The sequence below is a fragment of the Nuphar pumila genome, chromosome 16 (genome assembly GCF_984573655.1).
Source record: "Nuphar pumila chromosome 16, dmNupPumi1.hap1.1, whole genome shotgun sequence".
Classification (NCBI taxonomy): Eukaryota; Viridiplantae; Streptophyta; class Magnoliopsida; order Nymphaeales; family Nymphaeaceae; genus Nuphar; species Nuphar pumila.
The window spans coordinates 85,649,271-85,674,520 of NC_143264.1; the positions used below are offsets into that span (position 1 = coordinate 85,649,271).

The window sequence follows — 25,250 nt, forward strand, 5'->3', positions numbered from 1 at the left end:
GATCACCTCATAAAATGGGTCTGTCGCCGGTGAAGGCTGTTGCACCATGGCAACAGTCTTTGGGGAATACAACATTGCCATCATCTGTCGTTGTTTGCGACAGACTGCTGGAATGACCAGTGACCCATGTCGCCCCACGATGACATGCGGTTAGGAGCGTGGCTAGATTTTAGAAAACATCGGAAGGCCCTACGCACCCGCACGCGCAACAGAATGCGTGGGTCGTGGGCCCATAATCCATTGTTGGCATTTTTTGGGAAAACAAACACAGAAAGTGTACCTGTGGTTGTCATGGTTTGTGAGCGTAGGTGTTTGACATTCTCCTCAGTCGATCGAAAGGGAGGTGGTTTAGTGAATGTGGACACTCCACGTTCACTTAACCTCCTCCGCTATGCAGCCCACTACCCCACTATGCTTTTAATGTCAAACTGGTCACCCAATGGGTTGGACCCAAATCCAAATGTCCAACATTAAATTCTCCTAAGGGAGACATATGCTTTAATTTGATATTCATGAAAGTGACTACAAATTCACGCCATCATTCCATCCTCCGAGCTTTATGTCACTACAACACGCATTTAGATCAACAGCATCACTCTAAACAGTAGTTTCCTACGTTTACCACAATCCATCTGAAGCAAAACACCGAGAAAAAAAGCAAATCTCAATCCGATCCATAACTGTAACACAGAATCAAGCATCGACATGAAGAGCAAAAGCCGAATCCTTGACATTCCAGAACTATCTAACCTAACTTTTTTGGATAATCCAAGGATTACCAACCCAATATTTGCTGGCCTTCTGACTTGGTGATACTCATAAGCAGATGAGCAGAGCCCTTGTGGGCTTTCATGGCATTAAAAGTTATTGGAGCAGGTTTTCATATATTGCATTGAGACATATTAGGTGGGCCAACCCCAACATGCCTATCCCAAAAAAAAAAGAAAAATAAAGAAACATATTAAGAGGGCTTCAAGTGAAAGTCCTAGTCCGCATCATTCTGATTTGTAGAGATTGATCATACCTTCATCTGATTTGAGTCCGCATCATTTGGATCCAAAAGCATGGCTTTGCAAAATCCTTGTAGTTTTAAAAGTGTCAACTTAATAATATCTCACGGAGAAAACATGAAGCACTGCATCAAGCCAATCTAAATAAAATCTTTTTATTGGTAAATTCAGATTCTCTTTTTGTTTTTCTAAAATGTTTTATCAGAATTTACTAACCGTTGCATAAAAAGTTTACTACGATTTAACGTCGAGTTAAGACTTCTTGGTAGTACAGGAACTACATATCCGGCAATAATTATCGATTTTTTTTTTCATATGAAATTATAAAATAATTTACATATCAACAACCCATTAATTGGTGAATGCAATTAATCGACGCAAAAAACCTGAAAAATAAGAAAAAGAAAGGAGGAAAACAGGCACAACCATGCACAAACACACGTACAACACCAAACCAAAATAGAAGAGGAAAAAAAGAGCCAATGAGACGAGAGGTTGGCACGCGTGAGCTATCTGGAGCCACGTGCGAGCATGTCCTTGAAGTCCTCGATGGACTGCTGCTTCTGCAGCCTCATCTGCTCGCGGAACCTCTCGATGAACTCCTCCGCCCTCTCGTCCACCTCCCACGTCATCACGGGGCCCACCCGCCTGACCGGGTTTGGACCCTTCTTTCGGACCGCCTTGCTCGGCCCGGCCCCGGGCTCAGCAGCGATCGACGACGAGCCATCCCCTCCGGGCCCGGGCCCGGGCCCGGGCCCGGTCCCGGTCCGGCCTACCAACTCGTCCACGTACACAGACTCGAACTGCCTCTGCTGCTTCTCGGTCGCGGTGCGAACGCGCTCGAACGTCCGGCAAGCCGCGCGGGAGCGGGTCCACGAACCGATTTCCTCCTTGTTCCTCGCCGGAAGGGAACACACTTGCCGCAGGATGGAGGTGGTCTTGCGCGCGGACTTGGCACGTGCGAGGCCGTCCCTGATGGCTGAGCCCAAGCGCTTCCACGCCTTCCCCGTCCGCAACAGCTTCTTCTGGAGCTCCAGGCTTGGCATCAAAAACAGGCTGAGAGAGAGAGAGGTGGTGGCACGTGTGAAACTTGACGAATGCAGGATGAAGTGGGGTGTGCTCACAGGAGGGAGCGTTTGGCTCCTCTTATGGTGTGATGGAGGGCCTACCTTCAGGGTCTTTCATTTTATTTTATTTTTTTAATTTATTTGCTTTTATCCTTTTTAGTGGACGATTTCACCCTTGGATTTTCGAAAGATTTACGAGGGGACATGTCAATGATCCCGTCCAGCTTGGCTAGACCAACTTGGTGTGGGGCTCGTGTTTGGCACAGCCACCGAATCGACACGAGGTTGTCTTTCCTACTCAATTACCTCTACCGTTGAACTTGACCTAGGCCGCTCTTGACTAGTGTTGGGAGAGTCGAGACTGGAAAGAACTGGCCGCTTTTGGTTTAACTCGGAAAACTTGATCACGTTGACGTGGTCAAAAAACAGCCCCCTAGTTGACTACTTGACTTAGCTAGACCAAATTCTTGACGCAATAGGGACGAACGCTATCCTACTTTTAAGGGTATTTTTGTCATTAAAAACTAACTTTTTGTTCACAAAACTCCTTTTTCGCCAGCCTATGCCAGTTGAGATATGCAAGTTTTGAACATTTTCAATATTATTATGAAATTTACTAAAATGCCCTTGTAATAGGAAAGCACAGAGACGCTTGATACCAGTGCCGCATAGTGGAGAATAGGATAAGTAAAGGAAGCCGTTTTGTAATTTTCTTTTAGTTTTTTCATAGCTTGGCAAGGTTGGAAAGGGAGATGGGAAAAGGAGTGGACGGCTTGAAAGTTGCAACCCATCTAAAGTCAAGTGGGAGGTGGTGGGAAAGCCAGCATCTTTGCGTCCATCTTTTGAATTTGAAGATTCTTGTGTTGCTTAAAATTTAAGAAAATGTTGAGATGTTACTCCTCCCATTCTTGTTGTGTTGATCTTATCTTTGTGGAGTATCTTGGTTCCTCTCCCCAAAGAGGTAGAGATTCTCCACCTTGCCCAAGCAACTTGGATTGCTGCATGCCCATGTATCTTAAGTAGGACCGGATCCCAAGAAAGTCTCAAATCTCTGAACTCATGACCCAAGTGAAGAATATGCGTATCGCATCTTCCCCACGCATGGCTGAGTGGGAAACTCTCTCTCTCTCTCTCTCTCTCTCTCTCCATATGAGTTAATAATAGTTGATCGTGATTGCCATGACATCATGTTGCCTCTAGAAATCGAGTCCGGATCCCCCTCATCCCTAAAGTCATCCCTATCTTCATACTGCTCTTAGGGATGATTTCATTGATACAAGTTGTTTTGATCAAATGGGACTCCACAGATGTGATCTACATCCTACATTTAGTGAAAATCAATACTTGAATCACCAAAATCCAACTTATTTGCAAGATTTTTTAGCAATTCAAAAACAAGCTGCTAAAATTTTATGATTTTAAAAACATATTTTTTCATAAAAAAAAAGTGTGATTCAACGGTGGTTTTGTATTTAATCGACTATGTTGAATCCACCTATGAGGTCAGATTTGATCAAAACAACTTGCACCAATAAGATTAAGAGGGGTATGGAGATGGGCGTTGACATAGGAGATGAGTGGAACCAAATTGCTAAAAATGTGCAGATTGTTTGACTCAATTGGACCTCAGTGATGCATTAACATGGTCCAAATGCTAGGGATTGACTCTTAACTCAATTATTTTTATGAAAAAATGACTTTTTCAGTCAAGAAAAAATCATACATTAATTTGCAGGTTAATGATTTTCGAAGCTTTATAAAAACCTACCTATATGCAGTAATCGAACAATTCAAAAGCTGATTCTCACTAAGCAATACATGTCAATCACGTTTATAGAGTTAGTTTCAATTCTTTGATATATATATATATATATATATAGGTTTTTCTGCCTTTTGTATGAACTTTAGCATCAACCGTTTGAAATGACACGTACACTCTTAAAATGAATGGTGTTTTTCAAAACCATTGTCACTTTTGGGGCCTAAATAACTCACTTGATTTTGTCAAAACAAATTATTAAAGTACTTAATTATTATCATTTTTTTATTTTAGTCTAAAATAAAAGACTCTTTTTACCTTAAAATTATCCCTGCATTTTAAAAAATGTCATTAATTATAGTGGTGTTTTAATGATTTCAATAAGTTTAATACTGCTAACTTTTAATTAAATGATTAACAAAGGATGATTACACAGTTTTCTTCCAATCTTTGACTACCCTTTATATATTTGATCTTTGTATAGAAGAGAAATCGTCCAAGCCAATAAGATCCAAAATCTACAACTAACAATGCTTGTTATAGTATTTATCTACTTAATAGGTTCTTTCTGTGTTGTTTTCTTTTTTTTTTACAGTGTAACGTGCTTTAGATCAAGTTATATATTTCAACAACAAAAAAATGTGTGGAAGAATTGTTTGCACTGTTTGCTTTAAATGGCATTGAAAAACATGTCCAAATATAAAAAAAAATATCATAGCATGCCTTCTCACTAAATAACTCGCCGCTACAGCCTCGTTTGTCTTGACCTCTGTTAAGTGGCATCCTAGCTAATTGGCACTGCAAATTCACTTGCTTTGCAATGCACAGCTTGCTGTCTTACTTCACTGTTGATCTTTTAATTTCTAAAAAGTTGACAGATTACGAGGATATTTTTTGCCAAGCATAAAGGCTTTGATGTTCCAAGATTTATAATAGAGAAAGAGGTCTCTACCCTCAGCCCCATCAGAACCATACGATATAGGGACAGCCATATAGTCGAGGTGCCTTAATTTTGTCCTTCTGCGTCTCGTGCATACAGCCTCATTCGACCTCGAGAATATATCTTGTCCTTATAGATGGATAGTAACATATACCTAATAAAATGATCCCACCAGTCAGCCCCTCTCTTCTCCTCTAAAAGGATAAAATAATTTAGCGAATATTTTCAGATCTGCGAGCTAAGAAGGAAGAAAAGGACAAAGATACAGCTACGGGAGAAGATGAAAATAACGTGAAGTTGGTTTTACCCGGAAGGCCGAAAGGGACCAACGGGGGGCTCCGCTTGTGTGGTAGAAGCAGTTAGTGCACGTCACCTTGTGTTAAGACGTTGCAAGTTGGAATCCTATGGTATAGTTGTATATCTGGTAGGGGTCGGACTAGCCTCAACTTTCTCTTCAAAAAAAAAAAAAGGCCAAAAGGGAAAAAAACTGTTAGAAAGCCAACTCGTATCTGCTGCCCGGGTCTCTTCTTCAGTGAATACCACAACTTTTTGTCCACAAAAAAAGTGACAGTGAAAGATTTCTTTAAGTTTGGAAGCAAGAAAGCCTTTACAACCGTGGTTTTTTTTGTATCGCCCTCTCTGAAGCCTAAATAAACCTTTAATATTAGTTTTTTATATATATCTTATCAGACTTTATAAGGTTGCATTATCTTGCTTTTCATAGGGTTAAAATCAAAACTACATTGATCCAATTAACCCCAAAAGTTATTTTTATCGTTTGAGCATCTCAACCACCCAACGACATATTTTAGTAGTCTCTGACCTCCAGCAACCTATTCTAAATCAAACACACGTCCCTAAGTATCCAACAAGATCTTGGTTTAGTTCATTTCAAATCTGAACCAAAACTCTTTTTTGATTAATACAAACATACGTGAGGAGTATTTAGTTAAAGGAGATTTATAGGTTTTCTTTGCTAAGGTCGTCCTATATTTGTGAGGGTCATATTATTTTTGCACATGTTGAATCAAAGTGTGAACGTTGGAGACATTCGCAACAGGTGACTACGAACGTCAATACACATTTCTAAAGCTTCTTGAAGGGTATTTACTTAAGGGAGGTTTGCAGGAAATCTTCGTGAAGATCATACTATATTTATAAAGGTCGCAATATATTTGCGAAGGTTCACAAACGATCTTCTCAGCATGCTTATATATCTCATGAACCTCATTAGGTTCGCATGTGCAAAGAGCAAAAATGCTGTAAAAAGTTTGGAATCAAAGATTTTGGTATGAAGGATTTCATCAAATTGTAAGGCATTTCGAGAAACACATCATTTTGCAAAGACATTACAATCATTTTTTGAAAAAAAAATTAGTTTTTGGTTGGTCACCAATCGATGCCACCCTCGCCAAGCCATACTAGTTGGGCCATTTGCCGACTGGTGACTAGCTGAAAATTTTTGCTAGATTCACACAGGTGTGTAGGGAGGTGGTGGAGGGGAGAGAGAAAGAAAGAGTTTGGGGGTATTTTTTTTAGTTAATTACCGGTACAACAAAACCTGGTTTTTGAGCATAAAATGTACCCATTTTAAAACTGAGCTTTGGGTGTCATCCACATGTCACCTTAGGAATTCACATTTCATATTGCTTTAAATAAGGAACTTAATTTGATTATACATAATCAGTAAAACTTAATTTGGATGGTCTTAACTGTAACTTGCTGGAAAAGGGGACAACACAATTCTTTTGTTTTTTAAAAAGTTACTTTTATAGTTTCATAAAATTACTTTTTTGGAAAAGATGTTTGACTTTTTATTTCCTTTCAAATTTAAAAGATCTATAATGTTTAAAAAGATAATCATGCATTTAAAAAATATCATTATTTTAAAGCTATTTTGGTCATTTTAGTAAAGTTGAATCAGAAACCTATATATTTTACATGTTTTTAGAAATGTAAAAAATCAATGGCTCACGATGACAATGCATTTAAAACTTTACAATACAAAGTATTATTGGTCATTGATTTTTAGCACTTTAAAAACACATCTAAGCATCGAAAATTCATAATCCAAATCATGTCCTTCACTAAAAGAATGATAAAAATCCGATATGTAAAGTTGATCAATGAAAAACTCAATTGTTAGAGGATAGGTGTCTATGCTTTTTGTACCTACTGCATGCTTATCGAGCTTTGTTTCTATTTTTTCTAAAATCCGACCATACATATATGATCTATATATTTGATTTTATGATAATCGGCTTTTATATTGTCTGATTTCAACAACAAGTTCGGTTTTTATAAGATTAAAAAATCAACAGTTTATAATTTTAAAAAATATTCAATGCTTAAAACATCATCTTTTTCCTCAAGAAATCATGATCCAAGTGTGATTTCCTAGCAAATCTATCATGCAGACATCCGCAGGGTCAGATTTTTGAAAAACAACCTGCAAAACCCCTATCCACTAGTGGTAGGCACGAGGTAGCAGGTGCAAAAAGTCTCTCTCTCTCTCTCTCTCTCTCTCTATATATATATATATATATATATATATATATATATATATATATATATATATATATATATATATATATATAAAACTTACGAATAACTGATCTGCAGCAAAATAAGTTAGCGAAAAGAATCAGTATCGCATCCAACCAAATGTCAATTAATTCCATATATACATGAGATAGAGAGGGAGATCAGAGATAGTATTAATTACACAATGAAGTTTCAGGAGAGAGTATTACACAATTTTACGACATAGAGGACACAGGTTTTTGTAAACCATCCACTCCCCAATGCACTCACGGTGGTACATGTGAGAGCACGCCAAACGTTTAGCCTCGCACCCCGTCTCCAATCCCTCCATGCAAACCGCACACACTGAGTGCTCCTCCCCGCACCCCGACCCTACCACCCGCACTGTGTCCATCTCCTCCAGTCGTCTCGCCACCTCACGTTCACGCAACATCTTCCTTTCACCGTCATTGTACGTATCGATCGCTGCTTCGCCTGTTGAGCCACTCGATTCCTGAGTGGAAGAAGCAAATCTCAACCTGTCCAAGACGTCGAAGCGTTCGACCAGCTGGTCGAGATTCGAATTGAGGGTGGTGATCCGTTGTCTCAACGACTCCAGCTCCATCAGCAATCGAACGAGGCGTGTGAGAATGGAGTCCCATGGAGAAACAGAGACCGAACCCTCCTCTGCCATCTGTTCTCCAATTCCTTGAATGAGTTTCTCTTCTTGTTTACATAATATTTTACAATGGTACTGTATAATTGGTTTTCCGTCATCGTCTTCGGAAACAAGGAATAAATCCCAATGAGTTTTCAGAGGTTCCTACTTTTCCCAGTAACTGGGGAAAGCTCCTTTTGATGGCAAAGGATATCTTAATTCGTCCACAACACTCTGAAATAACGTGCACCCTTCACCTCCTTCCTTTCCTTTGGTTTTCAAGGATGTAGGAATAATAATAACAGTTTTAAATTAACGTGATGGATTGGCTGGAAACTGGGTCTGCAACCTAATTGAAAGCAGATCAGGTCATGCTGAACATGAGCTTTTTTTTTTGCTCATACCAACATCGTGGCCGTCCGTTTTGTATTTTGAAAAGTTAAAAAGTCAACAGAACCTACGTGGCATTCGTCATCCAAAATGCAAACAGACGGCCACGATGGCTCATGTTCAGCATGACCTGATCTGCTTCCAACCTAATTGGATATCTAGCAAGACTGGATCCATGTAGACTGAGCTCCTCGCCATTTGGTTTAAGAGACTGATTATGAGATTCGGAATCCAATTAGCAATCATACCATGGGAGCCCCAAGGAGGGTTGGCGTAGTGGGGTGAGGGCCCTTGTGCAAGCCAAAGGGTAGTATAGGCCTCTGGGGCACGGGTCCTGGCAGGCTGAGCCAGCGCAACCAGGTCTTCGTGCCTGGTGATGTGGTTTCTTCGAGTTATAAATTAAAAAAAAAACGTACCATGGGATGCAACCAGTTGCCATGGAGCAAGGATCTCGTGAAATTTAATTGGAAAAAAAATAGGTGATGCCCATCTCGTTGTAAATCACGTGTTCTTGGGGCTAGGAAACATGGCAAAAACAAATCAGGTCGCACCATGTTGTGATCAATTCAGACTCCATATATATGATCCTGCATCATTTATTTAGTGAAGATAGACATTTCAATCGTCAAAATTGGACTTGCACGCAGAATTGATTTCTTGATAATTCAAAAATCAACTGTTGACAAAAGGCAGAATTTTGTGATTTAAAAAAATCAAGTTTTTCATTGAAAAAATATGATCCAAGAGTCCGTTCTTATAATCAAACCAACCATGTTGAAAGGCCTTGTTGACCACATTTAAATTTGGGCATGCTTGACCAGCCCGTTGGCAACTCGCAGGCCGGTCAAGCCTATCCAAATTTTAGAACGAGCCGACTCATCCATCACCCACCCACTGAATTGGGACTCATATTGCAGCCCATCCATTCCAGGTCTGGTCCAGGTTTTTGGCTATTGGACATTTCCAGATTGAGCTTTGGACAGGGTGAGTTTGATCAAGCTGTGTCCTGTTAATGGGCTAGGCTTGATCGTCGACTGTGAAATGGGCTAAGCCAGCATGTTGTGCAACCGTATGAAATTTGTGAAGAAGCTTGGGTTTAGTCCATAATGTCAGTTAGGACAGGCTCCAGGAGGACCCATCCCCCTTTTATAATCACAAATCCAGGCAACAATGCCCACCTCTGGTTTGACTTGTTTCAACTGATGCAGTCGTGGATTCAGAGCCGGATCCAACTCCAGTGAAAGGCAAATAGAAGAAGAAAAGGAACAAAGGGCGATTGGATCTGATGGATTCAGCGAGAGATGATCCAATGGGATCCATAGTTGTATTTTGGATTTGGGTAATCAAATTTTACCCAAGATCCAATGGAGGGTAGGGTTTTCTGTTTTACTATAAATAGTTGTTATATATAATGCTCCCCAGAGAGAGGTTAGATGATTAATTTGTTATTTTCCTTAATTTTATGCAATTTGCTTGTATTTTTGTGTTTTTTTTTATTTTCATGCATAGAAGTAGCAGAACATAGTTTTCTCATAAATCAAGACCTCTCAATATGCATCCGAAGGTCGCATGTTTTAAGGGATACAACCAACTTGGCCACCAACACATAATGGTGCAAGAACTTATGAACAACATGAGGGTTGTAACTGGCCTTACTACCGCGAGCCTACTTGTCAGCTCGCTTGTCCGTCGTGAAAGCTTGTAATTAGAGTGCAAGAGAGAATGGAGGGAGAAGAATTGCAATCACAAGAAACAATCACAACGAGGGTGAACAAAAGAAAGCTCAAAGCATTTAATTCATTCACAATTTTGCCTGAGGGCTATTGCAGTTCAAGCATACGGGCTGCCCCTTCGGGGTATTGATTCACCTTAACCGGACAGCTTACATCATACTCTAATCACAACTTTACAATGTAAGTCGCAAGGGAACAAGGATAATGGTTTATTTTAATCATCTGGTGCTAGGGATATTTAATTAGCGCATGCTTGATTCCGCTGTCTGTGCAACACGTGGGGCCCACACGACTTGGGGAATGCCTGGAATACAACATCCGGTGGGAATAGTTTTTGGTGTCCTGGGCCATTCCACCCTCCCCACTGGAACAAGGGTGTCTGAATGCCCCTGGAAGAAAAAACAAAATGGCTGGACGTCGACATCCATCAGCCTACTTGCCCACGGTTGTCTGCAAATCACAGCCCCCCTTTGGTTATGTAGGGAACATGCATGACTGATCCAAATAGACTTACCCAAGAATATGGATCACTTGTGCCATAAACAGTTCAAAAGGAAGTTCAGGTCTAGATCTGCCATGTGATGAGCCAATTGAAGCTGGTTGTGGACCTGGAACCACCTGATCAAGACCAGCCATAATCCAGAGTCGAGGTAATGAGATGAGCAAGGCCAACCACAAAACCTAGGCCTGGCTGGCATAGAGCTTGAGCAATGGGTGTATAGAAGTGATTGACCCCAGGTGTTTAAGTTGCAGACAACGGAGGACAGGATAGCGTGGGACATCCCAGCCTGTCCACGAACAGGATAGGATGCACTGTCCTGCCCTGTCCACACGCCCTAAAAAAAAATATTTTTCCAGTGTCCGTGCCTGTCTATCCGCTGCTGTTCCTTGGGGGCATGGAACAGCAGTGGACATTGTTTCTGCATCCGCAGGACACACCAAAGTAGAGTCCGTGCATCCCACATTTGCATGGGTGAGCGGATGCACTTGGTGCATCCAGCAGACGGGGCTTCAAACGCTTCCATATTGGATGCATTTAATTTCTATTAATTTCTTCTTTTATGTTAGCTTCAAATAGAATATTGTTATTTGGATGAACTGTTTGCTTGTTTCAGTTCAGAACATAAAAAATAAGCAAAAAGCACAGTAATTTTTGCACATAGCGAGCGAGACAGTTACTACTTTTATGTCCATGTTTATGCTTATTTGCTTTATATTGTATACTATGATAATAAATTCAGGTAGGTTTGGCTTGATAAACTGTCAACCCAAACCTATTTACAATCAACTACAAAGTTCAAATCGTTAGGGTTCATGGGTTGAACCATATGCCCATATCCAACTTATGAGTATAATATAGATGTATAGATCTAGTTAGTTGGCTTCAATCGCATTACACTGAATGATGTCAATTTTGGACCCATTAATCTCCTTTGACCCAATCAACCCCAACTTACCGGAAATCCAACCACTATCATAAACTGTTTTGAACAATTGGAACCGAATAAAAGAAACCAAGCTATTTGCAGGTAAAGCCTAAACCTGATTAATTCAACTCTGAGCAACAATCACATGCCATTGAGCCTGGATTAGGGTCCAGGCCAGAACGAGATTCAGTTAGGTTCCAATTCACGGTAACTAAGTGTGACCTATAATAGAACTGACCCGTTGAAATGTTGTAACATGAGTCTATATTCATTGCTGGAGTTGAGCCAGATCCTCTTGGCAATTACCAGATCATTGTTCCTTATGGTCATCAGTTGTTGCGGAGCCATGAAATGGAGAAGAGATTGATTTGAGAAATAGTAACCAGAGTAAAAAATGGGGGACAAAAGCAACGTGTGAGGTGTGAAGTGAGTAAGAAACAAACCTTTCAGGAATGCTTAAATGCAAAAAACATAAAACATGTTTATGAAGCATAAAAGAAAGCGGGTAAAGAAACAACAATAAACATAAACAAAAAAATGGCATAAAAATTATAGTTAAAACCTATGGTTTGCTTAAAATAAAATTGAAGTTATTTTTATAAAAAAAACCTTATTATATATTTAAATATTATAACAAATAGATAAATTAAAGAAAAACACAATTCTTTTGAACATGACAAAACATTTTCAAGAAAGTTCATTTTTTTTCTCTGATAATTTAACAGAAACCACTCTTCCATGCTTGAGAACAAGGTCATAAAGTGCATGCCAAAACCATTGTAAAAGAAATGTGCACAAACTCAAAGCGTGACTTGTTCACAAACGCAAAGCGACCCCTCAGAAACTGGTGCTATGATGTAATTTGGGATCCCATCTAGATTGAGATGCCAGTAAGCCATTGCAAATAAACACCTGCAGCCGTTCAACTTCACAGTTTTGTCGAGACAACTCAGGTTGCCAAACCCAATCTGGGGCCAAAGTTGGCCACCAAAAAAATGAGGGCATCAATTGCTGAAAGCAGCTTTTTTGAGACCATGATAAGAGGCTAGAAAGCTCTGACCAGGCTTGTGATGCAACTGGTCCGAGTCCTCAAAACATTAATCAGAGTGGTTCATACATTCTTCGTCACACCTTCACAACACAGGAGCCCAGTAGTAGAAGTTCCTATGTACACACAAGTACAACACCAGGGGTTTAACTGTCAAAGACTCAAAGTCAAGCCCCCCCCTGTAAAACCCTAATCACAGCCTTGGTTGGCTGCAGAGAAGCGAGAAGCTTGCTGAAGGGCTGATTTTTCCGACACCAATCCCTGGATGAGAAAGGACTTCACCTTCCACGAAGGGTAGGGAAAGTCCTTCCGAGCGTAGGAGTTTAGGAGCGCCGCGGACGACTCCCTGAGAAGGTGCACGAAGGCGTTGTTGTCGTCGTTCCGGTCCGTCGCTTCGAAGAGGGTGAGCTGCGGCCTGAACCTCTCCAACGCCAGAGACCCGAAGATCTTCGCCACCGACGACGTTATCGGCACCATCTTCGGCCACGCTTCCCGCCTGCTGCTCCAGTATCTGCAGTGCACACACACCACGTGATTCACGGGATTTTCTTACGGGTTTCTTTCAAAGTGTTCGACGAAATGCCTCAAAAAAAAAGAACGACGTGGGGCACCAAGATTACATGATGTGTGTTTTTGGTTGCGAGGATGCGGCCGTGAAAACAGATCCATGTTTCAGGACTCGGTCGGAGTCTCGGGTGGTATGGTGACTCGGCCAAGTCGTGGCCTTTGCTTCGTGATCAGGATGACGGCTCGGTCAGATTCGACCATTCAAAATAGGACTGCTTGTTTCGCGTGATTCCGTGGTTTTGAGCTAGGAAATCGGCTCTCAATTTCAAGAATCACGGTTCATCGAGTCTTACTCCCTGTCTGCATCCGACTCGGGGCGAGGCTCTCAATTTCAACAGTCACGTTTCATCGAATCTTACTCCCGGTCTGCATCCGACTCGGGGCGAGGCTCTCAATTTCAACAGTCACGTTTCATCGAATCTTACTCCCGGTCTGCATCCGACTCGGGGCGAGGCTCTCAATTTCAACAATCACGTTTCATCGAATCTTACTCCCGGTCTGCATCCGACTCGGGGGCGAGGGTTGTGTAGTCGAACCAGAGTAAAGAACCAGTAAGAAAACAATAGCCACATGAACATGCGGAGAGAGAGAGAGAGAGAGAGAGAGAGAGAGAGAGAGAGAGACTTAAAATCTATGGGATATGTAGGGAAAGGACTAATGCCCATTTGTTGGCGAACTCTATGAAGCCATAAGAATGTAAAAGGAAAAGAAAAAAGGTTGAGAGACTCACTCTGGTGTACATCTGCCTCTGCTTCTTGTGTACAAAAAACCAGGCCCTTTCATCTCTGAGACGGCATGACCACGGCTAGTTGCTCCCACAACACCCACTAGCAGAACCACCAGAAACAACCTCCCCATTGAAGAAACCCTCCCCATCTTCACCTCTCTCTCTCTCTCTCTCTCCTGTGACTAATGCAGCATCTTGATCGACCGTTCAAAGTCGTATTTTGCACCTCTTTTTATGCATAATGTGTCAGCTACAATAGTACACTTCAGCTCCGCTAGCAGAGGGCTCCAAAAATAAAAAGTAACGTTTCAAAATGTAGCTCTACTAGCCATTAACTACAGGCCCACAGATTGTCTCTTTAACTTAATAACCCTAATGCCCTTTTATCCTTTTTTCCTTTCTCTCCCGCGAAATCATGGATGGAGAAAAAAAAAAGGGAACCTTTCTCTCTTCCCAACAGTCCAGGTGTCGAGTAAGCTTCCTGCCGTCCATTCACAAGATGGATGGTTGTCATTCTGTCAACAAGGGTCCCTTCCTGCTGCCTTGAAAATCTTATTTGAATGTTGATGCTGCTTTGAAAATCTTATTTGAATGCGTCCTGTCGCTTCACATGACGGTTTCTTGGATTCTGCAATATCACTTATTAAACTGCACCAAATTAGGCTCCACTGAATTCAAACGATGAAACAAATGCCCCCACAGTAGCAACCTTCCGAGCATGACAAAAACAAAAAACATTATTTATACTTCATTGATTGACTAAACTACCCTCCTTATCTGTTTCATATGTGTTAACGAACAAAGTGTCCCTCCCCGTGACACGTACAGAAACACTTGTCTACCTGCGTGAACGGTTCAATGCTCTCTCTCTCAAAAGAAACAGATGCACGCGTGAACTTGGCAAAGCATATTAAATTGCAAATACAAAGAACTGATAGATGGTAATATTGAAAGAGTTTGCTTCCCAGCAGATGCTACAACTAGGGTATCAAAGGGTCGGGTTTGGTTCGGACCTGGTGAGACCAACCAAACCCAGATTTGATTTAAGATGCTGGTACCGAGTCCGGACTCAGTTTCAATCGGACCCACCTTAAGAAAAACTATACCCAGATCCCCATAAGGGTTACATGAAGCTGACCGGGCAAAATAATACTTTTTATCTTTTTTACATTGAAAAGTTGTGGATCTTATGAAATTTCAAAAACCTTACTCGGCTCCATATAATAGTCGGATCCTTTGAATCTGACAAGGATTCTAATTGGACTTCCTTGTTTATCACCAAACCTTGAACCAAGAGTGTTTGGGTCAAACCCGACCCATTGACACACCACTTGCTATCCTTTGTAGAATTTGCCTTCAGATCAAGCTAGTAAGTACTTTGGAGCAGACACAGATACAAATATAGGCCTACTAATTTTAGCTTATATGTAGCAGGGAAAAAAGGGTTTACCAGTTTGTGTTTATTCCCAAAAAATGTCTGCAGGTGGAGCGTTTAACCCAACCAAAAATGACATAATGGATTCAGGTTTGAGACTAATAGAAAAACTTAAGATCTGCCCATATTCATGATTTTAAGCGAAGCACTAGCAATAATGCATTTCTTGAAAGGTTAGGCATCTATTTCTAAATTCTTTAATGTTATGTGGTTAAACCTAAATCGGGCGTACTATAGGCATCTATGTGCAAGTTAACCCAAAAAAATAAACATGAACAGTGGGTGTTCACTTTGGCTCGGTTCATATGGGTTCATTAACTCGTAATAAATATGTTGTGCATATATTTTTATATCATAAAGTATAAATGGTTGAAGTGTGTGGTTTGCAAGCAAGCAATACACTAAGTGCTCAAATACTATGATTACATCTTTAAAACAGTATAACTATTTCGTAATTGATTATGTTTGAGCTTAACGATTTAATGTCCCTCGGGTCCCGAGCTGATACCATACCCGAAGACAGGTCTGGTTCTACTTGGGTCCGAATCAAACCCAACCCGTTGACACCTCTGATAGGGACAACGGGGTGGGCCTGGATGATTTAAGCAAATGAGTTGTGAAAAAACCAGGTCCGTTCCGTTTTTTCAAGAACACGTTTTGGTGTCTCAAAACAGCATTTTGGAAAAGAATGTCAGCCAAACAAGTATAACATGAAGCTTTCGGAAGAAGTGCTTTCTAATACTTCATTTTAAGTGTCTGCTAAACGGTTCTTAAATTTAAGAGTTAAAATTCTATTATTTTCAATCTTGAGAATGTTTTATTTTCGTAAACCACAGTTAACTCAAGCATGGTTCGTTTAACTCAAGCTTGCCATGAGCACGAGATGAAGATTCGCCCACCATAAGAATAAACCAGGCTTGAACACCAGCCCTTCCTCAACCCGAAGTTCTATCTTGCTAGTCTCATTTGATGAGTTTGAACCAGATTTACGCATTGAGCCTCGAGCCGGTCCAGCCCTATTCGCAGTAGACGAGTCATATCGAACACACCCCAAAATCGGTTATGGCTTTTGATAATTGTATCGCAATAAAATGAGCCTATGATTAAGTATTTGTTTTTTAGTAGAGTATGATTATGTTTATGCACTTAAAGTTTTGTTTGACATGATTTGGCATTTGTTTAAACTGGCAACTTGGGGGAGCAGGTTAGGGATGACATAAGAGAGCTTAACTTTGTGAGTAGGTTACTTAAAGCATTAAATGCTAACCTGATTGGCTGATGGAATTTGAACAAGGGGAGAACGACAAAAAATGAACTCTTGAAATAAGCTTTACAAGCCTCGACACTTTGTGAGCCGTGCAACCAAAACACCCATCCCACACTCGATCTTAGTAATATATTAATATGTGGGTGAGGTTTGAGCTATGATTTTCATCGGATATCCAACTCGACCCAGCTGACCCAACTTTCTTCTTATATCTTTTTATACAAAAATTAAAATGTATGACAGTTTCAAAAGGGTTTGGCACAGTGGGATGAGTCATAGGCCGCTAAGCTGGTGGTTTAGGTTCAAATCCCTTGAGCGTCACCTATTGCACAAATAGAAGTGTGACGATTCCTTGAGGGTAAGGGATAAGTCCACAGAGTTTCACGCAGCCTGGCTAGGTCTCTGATCATCTAAATTATGTGGGTTGAGTTTAGAGTTTCATTTCCTTAATCCGGCAAAACTTAAATCCGAACCCGGAACAAAATGCTTGTTGTTCAGGCGGGTTTGGGTGATCCAATGCATCCATGATGGGTCAGACCCGTTATTAGGAGAGTAGAAGAGGACAAACCCTAACTCCACCGTCTAAGTGGCAAGTTTTTGGCCAGGAAACGTGGACCGAAGTCCGTTCTCTCTCTCTCTCTCTCTCTCCGTCAAACGCTGGCCTTCTGATAAACGAGTGCTCGGTTTCAGGGGCCACCCAAACAGCGGAAAATCTCGTCTTCTTCTTCTTATTCTCCTTCCTCGTCGTGTTCATTCCTGTATTGGCTTCCAGGGTTAGGGTTTTCAGAGGGATCGGGGTAAGTCTGGTTTCTGCCGCTTACATCTTCTTATGCCCTCTTTCCGAATGCGCGTTTAGGGTTTCAGATGGAGAAAATTGTGTTCTCTTCGGGTTTGAATTAGAGAAATTAGGGTTTTGATTTTTGTTGTTTCGAGCTTAGCAAAGTAGAGTTTTGATTTTTGCTAGGAAAATATATTATTGATTGGTCGTTTTTTGTCAAGGGAGTAATTCCTGAAGTATAATTTTGGGGAAGAAACTGAATCTGTTCTCTTGTTTGATCATGTAGGAGTTTGCAGCTGGGAAGACGGTTTCGTCTGGGTTTATTGGAACTCTCTGTTGATATGGAGAAGCTGAAGCTCAGTGAATGGGGGGAGCGTATAAAGGTCGGCAGCGCTCAGATGAGCAGGAAGGTTAGCGGGAAGATGAAGGAGATCCTTCAGGTTCAGACACCGGAAGGGAAGATGGTGGACGAGGCGACGTCCGATCGCCTCGAGGAGCCCGACTGGGCGTTGAATCTGAGGATCTGCTCGTTGCTCGCGAGCGAGGAATTCAGCGGGCAGGAGGTGATGAGGGCAATCAAAAAGAAGATTGCGTCTAAGAACCAAGTTAGCCAGAGGCTGAGCATTGAGCTTTTGGAGGCCTGCGCTATGAATTGCGACAAGGTTTTCTCGGTGATTTCATCCGAGAAGGTCTTGGATGAGATGCTGAGGATAATTGATAATCCGCAGACGCATTTCAGCAACAGGCAGAGGGCGTCGCAGTTGATTCAGGCGTGGGGGGAGTCGTCGGACCTCGGTTATCTGCCGGTTTTCCGCCAGACATATATGGTATGCACTCTTCTTTTACTTGGTGTTGTTGATCGTGCTTTGTTGGGTGCACTATTTCAATCTTTTGTTTGTTGCTTTTCACTTTCTTTATGGCAAGTCTTGATGTGTCCCTGGGAATTCGTTAGGAGTCATTATACTTGTTTTAGATTTCACAGGGAAAATGTGAGAATGCATTTAATTTAGATTTTTCGTTCCTCTTCTTTTGGAACGAAAGATCAGATTATCATTTTCCCATTCTTTACAATATACAACTTTGTGCATCTCTACACTTTTTCTGATATTTTTTCGGGTTTCCAGAAAAAACTGAACCACGAAATCGGCATCTATTCATTTACGAATAAAAACCGTCCTTCTGGACTCTTCTTATGTGAGGTGAACCTTTTGACGACCTTATAAAAATGCTCATTGCATTCATCTAAAGCCTGAATCGACAACGAGAACTGTAAGATGTGAAAGCCAATAAGTGTAATGAATGACTGTCTTTTTTATCCTTCTACAATGGAAAGGGCCGAAGCTAACTGCTGATAAGCCTTCAAGCAACTAATCTCCAAAGCTTCGGAAGTATAAGGGATTTTTTAGCTCTGTCCGTAACAGAGTATCTGTGGCAGTCCTTCTAAGGGCTCTTTCAAGTGCCTTACATAAAATCAATAGCACCTACATGATTTTGATATCCACTTCTCCAGCAGATCATGTGTAGACACATATGTAAGTATACCTTGTTCTCCTTAAATTTTGTGCATTGGAGACGGAAAAGGAAGGAAGACAGGCGAGCATAGTTATCAGATATTTCTTTTTCTTATTAGTATTAAATAAGCTCGATGAGGATTTGGAAATAACAGTTTATTTCAAGTATTACAAATTATCAGATCACTACACTGTTCACATGCGCCATATTGGTGCACTTTGATCCTTAATTAGCTAGAGTGAAATTAGATGACCACAGATGATTCAGAGGTTCTCTTCTTGGTTTGCATAAGATGTCTTTACGACTGATTTATTACCAACAAGCACTTGGTGCTTAAAATTTTCATCAGCTATGAGCCAATGGAGTTGCTTTTAACATGTTGCTTGTATCAAGTGATGTTTCAGGATGACTGTGATTCCCAAATCAACTTTGTGCCAGGTAGCTGACAAACACACCTTTAAATCCATCAATGTGGGTATTAATTAAGAATACACCAAATCATTTTCAAGATTTATAATCATTAAATATACGTGGTCCAAGACATACATATGCACACACATGCCAACACACGCTCATAGTGTCTCAGAAGAAGCTGTCTACTGATAAGTTAATGCAATAATCAACATAGTTACAATATAATACGCTATACTGTCATTGTATACCATCATATTATTGTATCATAACTTTGTTATATATTAGCATAATATATTATAACTATAATTCCAATGTGGTATAGTATGTATTTGTAGAATAATATTATTAAATTTACTGTAGAATAACCACAGTCTATGTTACACCGACACTCTATATGACATGTCATACCCGTGTCGACGCGGTAAGACATGGGTACGGGTACTGCATGCCGTGCGAGTACATTACGGGTTGGGTCCAGGTATGCTCCAGGTCAGGTCCAACCCCGACCCAACCCAAAAATGTTTTTTTTTTGTTTTTGTTTTTTTAGTGTTGATCTGGGTCAAAGGGAGGGACCATTTTGGTCCTCCCCTCACCACGATACCCCCCTCATTTACCGTCTCTCTCTATATCTAGAGAGAGAGAGAGAGAGAGAGAGGGGGGGTAAACCAGAGGGGGGAGCTACCTACCTCCTCCTTTCTTCTTCTCCTCTTGCTCATTCTCCTTCATATACAAATAGAGAGAGAGAGAGTGTGTGTGACGGTGGTAGGTGTGTTACAAAGTACCCCCTTCACACACACACACACACACACACACACTTATATAGCCGGGTCCTCAAACCCACATTTTTCGAACTTGCCGTGTCATAACTGCACCCGTACCCATGTGACATAGACCACAATACAAGAAAAACATTAGAATTAGATTTGTGAAGGAAAATAGAGGCCATTGAGAGCTTAGGAAGTTGGTTTTTTCACTTCTCGATCTTTAGTGAGAATTCCAATTTGTAAGAAAAAGGCTTTTTAGGATTAGGATAATATGGATCACGAATTTCTATCCGGCTATCACAAACTTTGATGAAGTTACGTGTATTATGGATCATAAGCTGCATTCTTACTGGCTGATATTCTAATTAGGATAGGATAGCTGCAGGCTTGCTGCAATATTCTAATCTAATGCAACTGTATAATACACTATATCGTATTGTGTTTTAAATTATATGTTGGAATAGATATTATAATTATTTACTGTAAAATGTAGTATGTGACTGTTGGTGTTTACTAACTTAATCACATTGTTGTACCCTGGTTTGAATGCAGATGCAGTATCAGAAATTTCAAAGAGTGCTTGTGTTAATTTATTAGCAAGAAATCTGTATCTGTTGCTATCTTTTTTTCTTTGTAATGCTACATATTTTCTTCAAATTGTTACCATAATGCCAAAGTTTTTGGTTCTGCAAGGTTTGAAAAGATGAAATCGTCTGAGGCCAAGAAGTTGGGCGACTGCTTGTTATATTACTGTATTTTGTTCTGTAAAATATTCCAATTTCTGTTGCAAGGGATTCAAAAAAATTTCCCATTGTACTTGCATGCCATTCTTATTGTCTATTTGCTATTTATGAAGCATGTGGTCTCTTGCAGTTTCCACTGGCTTTTCTACCTTTTGCTTGGATGTGTAAGTTGTAGTTGGTAATCTTTGTCATTGTTGACCATTCATCTGTATCGTTTTTAATAGTAGTGACATTTCTTGCAATTTTCTGTAGAGTCTGAAAGCAAGAGGTGTAAGAGTTCCAGGTGAAGAAGATGTTGGTTCTGCAGCATCCTTTCCAGCCATGGAGCCTGTTGTTGATCAATCGCCAGCATCTCTTCCCCCAGGATATCCTACAGTTGACATCAATCTGCAGAGTGCAGGCCAAGATTTGCTTGTATACAGCAGTGGCATTCCTTCAGCCGAGCAAAAGAAGGAGATACTTGAAATAGCTCGGAATGGCATTCAACTATTATCTTCTATGTTAGAATCTAAATCAAAGGGAACACCGAGCAAAGTAAGTTTCTTTTAGTATTTTTTTTAGTTCATACTCGCACATGAACACATGCACACGTGTGCAAGCACGTGCTGTATTAATATTCATGTTGATTGTTGACCATTCTTTAGTGGATGGCTTAAATCATTTTTTGGTTATATATATCTTTACAAATTTGAGAGTCAGAGAGGTGGTACATATATTGAACCATTTCAGTTTCACGTTGCCTTGAAAGAAGGAGAGGAACTCTCTTGCCCATTATATTGGTGGTCTTTGTTTTTGGCCCTGCGAATGTGGGAAGTGAGGATTTCTGTTTGTTTGATGTGATTCACGATGCAAGAAACTTTTTAAATACTGATGTTCATTTTATTTAGAAAATTCAGCTGTTAACTATTCAACCAACTATTAGCCATTCAAGCAACTCAAATCAATTTGGACATGGTCTGTTATGTTTGGAAAATATGGTTCTTTCAGTTAGAAAGTACTGGGTCAAACTGCATGGCCATGAGTCCCAACGTAAGGCCTTTTTTTTATTGAAATGTTCCTGTGTGAATCTGTCTGCAGGCTTTATCGGGCAACAGCTTTACTTAAAATTGTTATAAGAGAATGCCAACTTGGTAATCTATTCTTGGTTTCTACTTTTTACTCATCATATGCCATGGGTATGAAGCAACTCGTTTAAGCATCTTCATGACCTCCTAATACAGTGTGTCAATATTTTAATATCTGCGCCAGACAGGATTTAGCAAGTGATCATCTAAATTGGTTAAGAACATCAGGAACTAGTTAAGAAATTATCAGTTATTTTTAAAAGGTCCGTATTCCACAATCTCTCATTTGCATGATCATGGTATAGCTGAGTTTCTCATTCTAGATGCGGTCATTTTGACCCTTGAATCTTTGGTATTCGTTCTCTTATGAGGCTTATGCAACATAAGTTTGTGGGTGGTATTGATTCTTTTTATGAGGCTATTGCTTTAGAGATTATGGGTTTTCAGTCAGTCGAAGACGTTAGAGTATACCTCTTTTCTTTCCTACCCTGAACATGTGCTTCACTCAGTCACCAGTGTGGGTTGGATAATGAGTCTTTTGGTTCTAGATCTTGAGGCTTCTCATCAATAATGACATCTCGTTCCTTGTTCTCTTATATGGCTTTTTATCATGTTCTTTTGCTTCTAATTTCAGTGGTTCTAAATGTGGATTTGTAGGATAATCCAATGGAGAGCGTAGTGGAAAAATGCCAGCAGTCACAGGCATCGCTGCAGAGGATGATCGAGAGCACGGGGGATGACGAGGGCTTGCTCTTTGATGCCCTGAATTTGCATGACGAGCTCCAGATTGTTCTTTCCAAATATGAAAAAGAATCACTGGCCACGAAGGCTGAAGGGGAACCTGTTAATGGAGCTCACCGGTCGATGGACAACTTGCCTCTTTCTACGGTCGTTGAGGAGGCTGAAAAGTCTGAGCAGTCTCGAGCTAGTCTTCAGAGCAACAATGGTTAGGGAGAAATCAGCATGCTATAGCATGGTTTTTCTATGGACTATTTTGTGGGTTCTTGTTTTGATCCCTTTCCTTTCTCCGTTGTATAGTTTGAGGGCTTTCCTTTGCAGCCTGTTTAGTTGTTGGCAGTGACGCACACCGCGATGGACCACCGTTGTCTGTGTAGTAAACGGTGATTTATACGTTTCTTCTCTGTTTAAATAAATATTTTGTTGTTTCGTTTACACAGGACAAATGATTCTCGATGTTATTGGATTTCTTCGGCTTTTCATGTTTTTCAACTTCCTTCTCTTTTGCTGTTTTCTTTGTAGTCCTTATTAAACGATACAAAATAAAAACAGTGAGATAAGTAAAAGTGTACAAATAAAAATTTGAATGACACAAGGGCCGGAGAGAAGCGATCACTGTGGGACTCGAACGTGGCCCATAATCTCCTGCTCTGGAGGCGAGCGCCTTATCCATTAGGCCACGCGATCATATCTTTTGTACAGATGGTATGCAAATTAATCTTTTGCTTGCGAGGTCCATTCTCGTAATCGGGTTGCCGACGCCTTGTCTAAGAATGGAAGAGGACAGATACTTAGGGTTTTTTATGAGTTGGCCAGTAACCTATGAGAGCTTATACGGGCTATTCAAAGTTAAGATGGACATCATCTCTTGGAACAAATATTGGGGCTGAATGTCGTCGTTAGGGAAGCCAACGAACGTCAAGCAAGATAAGGGAGTAGACTATTTTGCTGGTTACTTTCTGGAACGTGTTGTGGTGCTTACAGTACATATTGTGAATTCCACGTACGTACGCATAGATGGTTAATGCAGGCAAAAATTCGTCACTCGTTTTGATTCACATCCTAGAAGCGCTGCGCTCTCTTTCTCCACCAAGTGAAACGTTCCTGTTATGCTTCATGCCGTACCCCTGATTCAACCTTCCTTCCTTCTTTTTCTTGTGGTAAAGAAATCAACCTGAGAGAGGGCATAGTTATGTTATTTTTTTTTTTTTTGATATTTAAAGGGAGAAACTGCCCACATGATCAAAGAACTAGCTAGCTGCCATACTTATGGTCACTATCCTGACAGTCTAAAACTTTGTGGGCTTACCCCTTACCTCCAGAAAGTCGTCATGCATGGGCTTGTGCAAGGAGTGACACATGGGATTTGAACCTAAACCGTGTGCCTAGAGGCCTATGCCCCCATTCCACTAAGCCAAACCCCTTTGGGGCATAGTTATTGTCATCTGAGTGGAGCGTTTTAGCGGTTTGTTTCAAGGTGAATCTTTGAGGGTGTTTTTATCTTTTCGGAAAGACCCAGACACGTTCAACTTGGCCGACTCTGTTGAAACGAATCGAAACCCTTTTGAGGCATATATATATATATACATATATATTAAAGGCAAGCTGGGATACCACCTCGGTCTTTGGGGCATAGTTATTGTCATCTGAGCTGTTTGGTTCGAGGTGAGTCTTTGAGGGTGTTTTTCATCTTTTCGGACGACTCGGTTGAAACGAAACGATTCGGAGTACCAGTTTGGACATGGAACGGAAGGTCAGGGTCCTGAGTTTTCCCAATCCTTCAATTAACGCTATCCACGTGCAAATTTAACAAACACCCGGAGCTCACACCGATTCGCTTGAGCCTCACGGCTCGGGTGGTTTGTGGGTGACTCGTTTTTCTTGTCTGCTGCCCACCTCGTTTATATAGAAATTCAAAACTGCACATGATTGAATAGCTTCGCAGTAGTTTTTCACCATTCTGGCAGATGACCAAAGCAGGTTATATGTTCCCCCCCCGAACAGGGCAGTTAGCTACATCTCATGATCGGGGGTCCCAAAGAGCACCACGTATGTAAGCATGTGCATCTCGTATCCCCATATTTGTCAGCATTAATTAGCGTTGGAGTTTGATGCGATTGCAAAGACTTAAGTACCCTCTCCTCCATTGGTGCAAAAAAAATGACGGTTCTTGAAAAAGAGTGGTTGTAAAGACTTAAGTGCCCCGAAGATGATTATTTAAGACCCAGTCTCTGCACTGCAGGATTATCCGAGAAAGAAATCTTCCCTGGAGGAGGCCATGAACATCAACCCTCTTACTCTCTCTCTCTCCCTTCTATTTCTGCTTCTGTGCACATCCATCAAGCACCGACTGACCTGCACATTGACTGTTGTGGAGCCTGACTCAAAGTTTTTACCCTTACAGGAGGAGGGTTTGGGGGCTCATCCCAGCGTGGGTAGCATCATTCAACTCTCACTCTCTCTCTCCCTTCTATTTCTGCTTCTGTGCACATCCATTAGAAGATCATACATTGCTCCATCAAGCACCGACTGACCTGCACATTTACTGTTGTCGAGCCTGATTCAAAGTTTTTACCCTTACAGGAGGAGGGTTCGGGGGCTCCTCCCAGCGTGGGTAGCATCATTCAACTTGAAGAGTTGTGGAGTCTGATTTAGAGTTTTTACCCTTACAGAAAGGGGGGTCTGA

The 25,250-nt window shown here is 41.0% G+C and overlaps 2 protein-coding genes across 2 annotated transcripts; one reads left to right on the top strand and one right to left on the bottom strand.

Annotated features, from left to right (window-relative positions):
• Positions 1-12,744: 12,744 nt before the first annotated feature.
• On the bottom strand, positions 12,745-13,998 carry LOC149813953 (pollen Ole e I family allergen protein). The gene is made up of 2 exons (XM_089991235.1): positions 13,853-13,998; positions 12,745-13,066 (listed from the first exon to the last, which is right to left on the bottom strand). Exons 1-2 carry the CDS (start codon positions 13,996-13,998, stop codon positions 12,745-12,747), a joined length of 468 nt encoding a protein of 155 aa, XP_089847361.1.
• A 3,139-nt stretch (positions 13,999-17,137) lies between these two features.
• LOC149813954 (ENTH/VHS/GAT family protein) lies at positions 17,138-23,010 on the top strand. Its single transcript, XM_089990862.1, has 4 exons — positions 17,138-17,348; positions 17,616-18,156; positions 21,015-21,296; positions 22,484-23,010. Exons 2-4 carry the CDS (start codon positions 17,671-17,673, stop codon positions 22,775-22,777), a joined length of 1,062 nt encoding a protein of 353 aa, XP_089846988.1. The 5' UTR covers positions 17,138-17,348; positions 17,616-17,670; the 3' UTR covers positions 22,778-23,010.
• Positions 23,011-25,250: the final 2,240 nt, after the last annotated feature.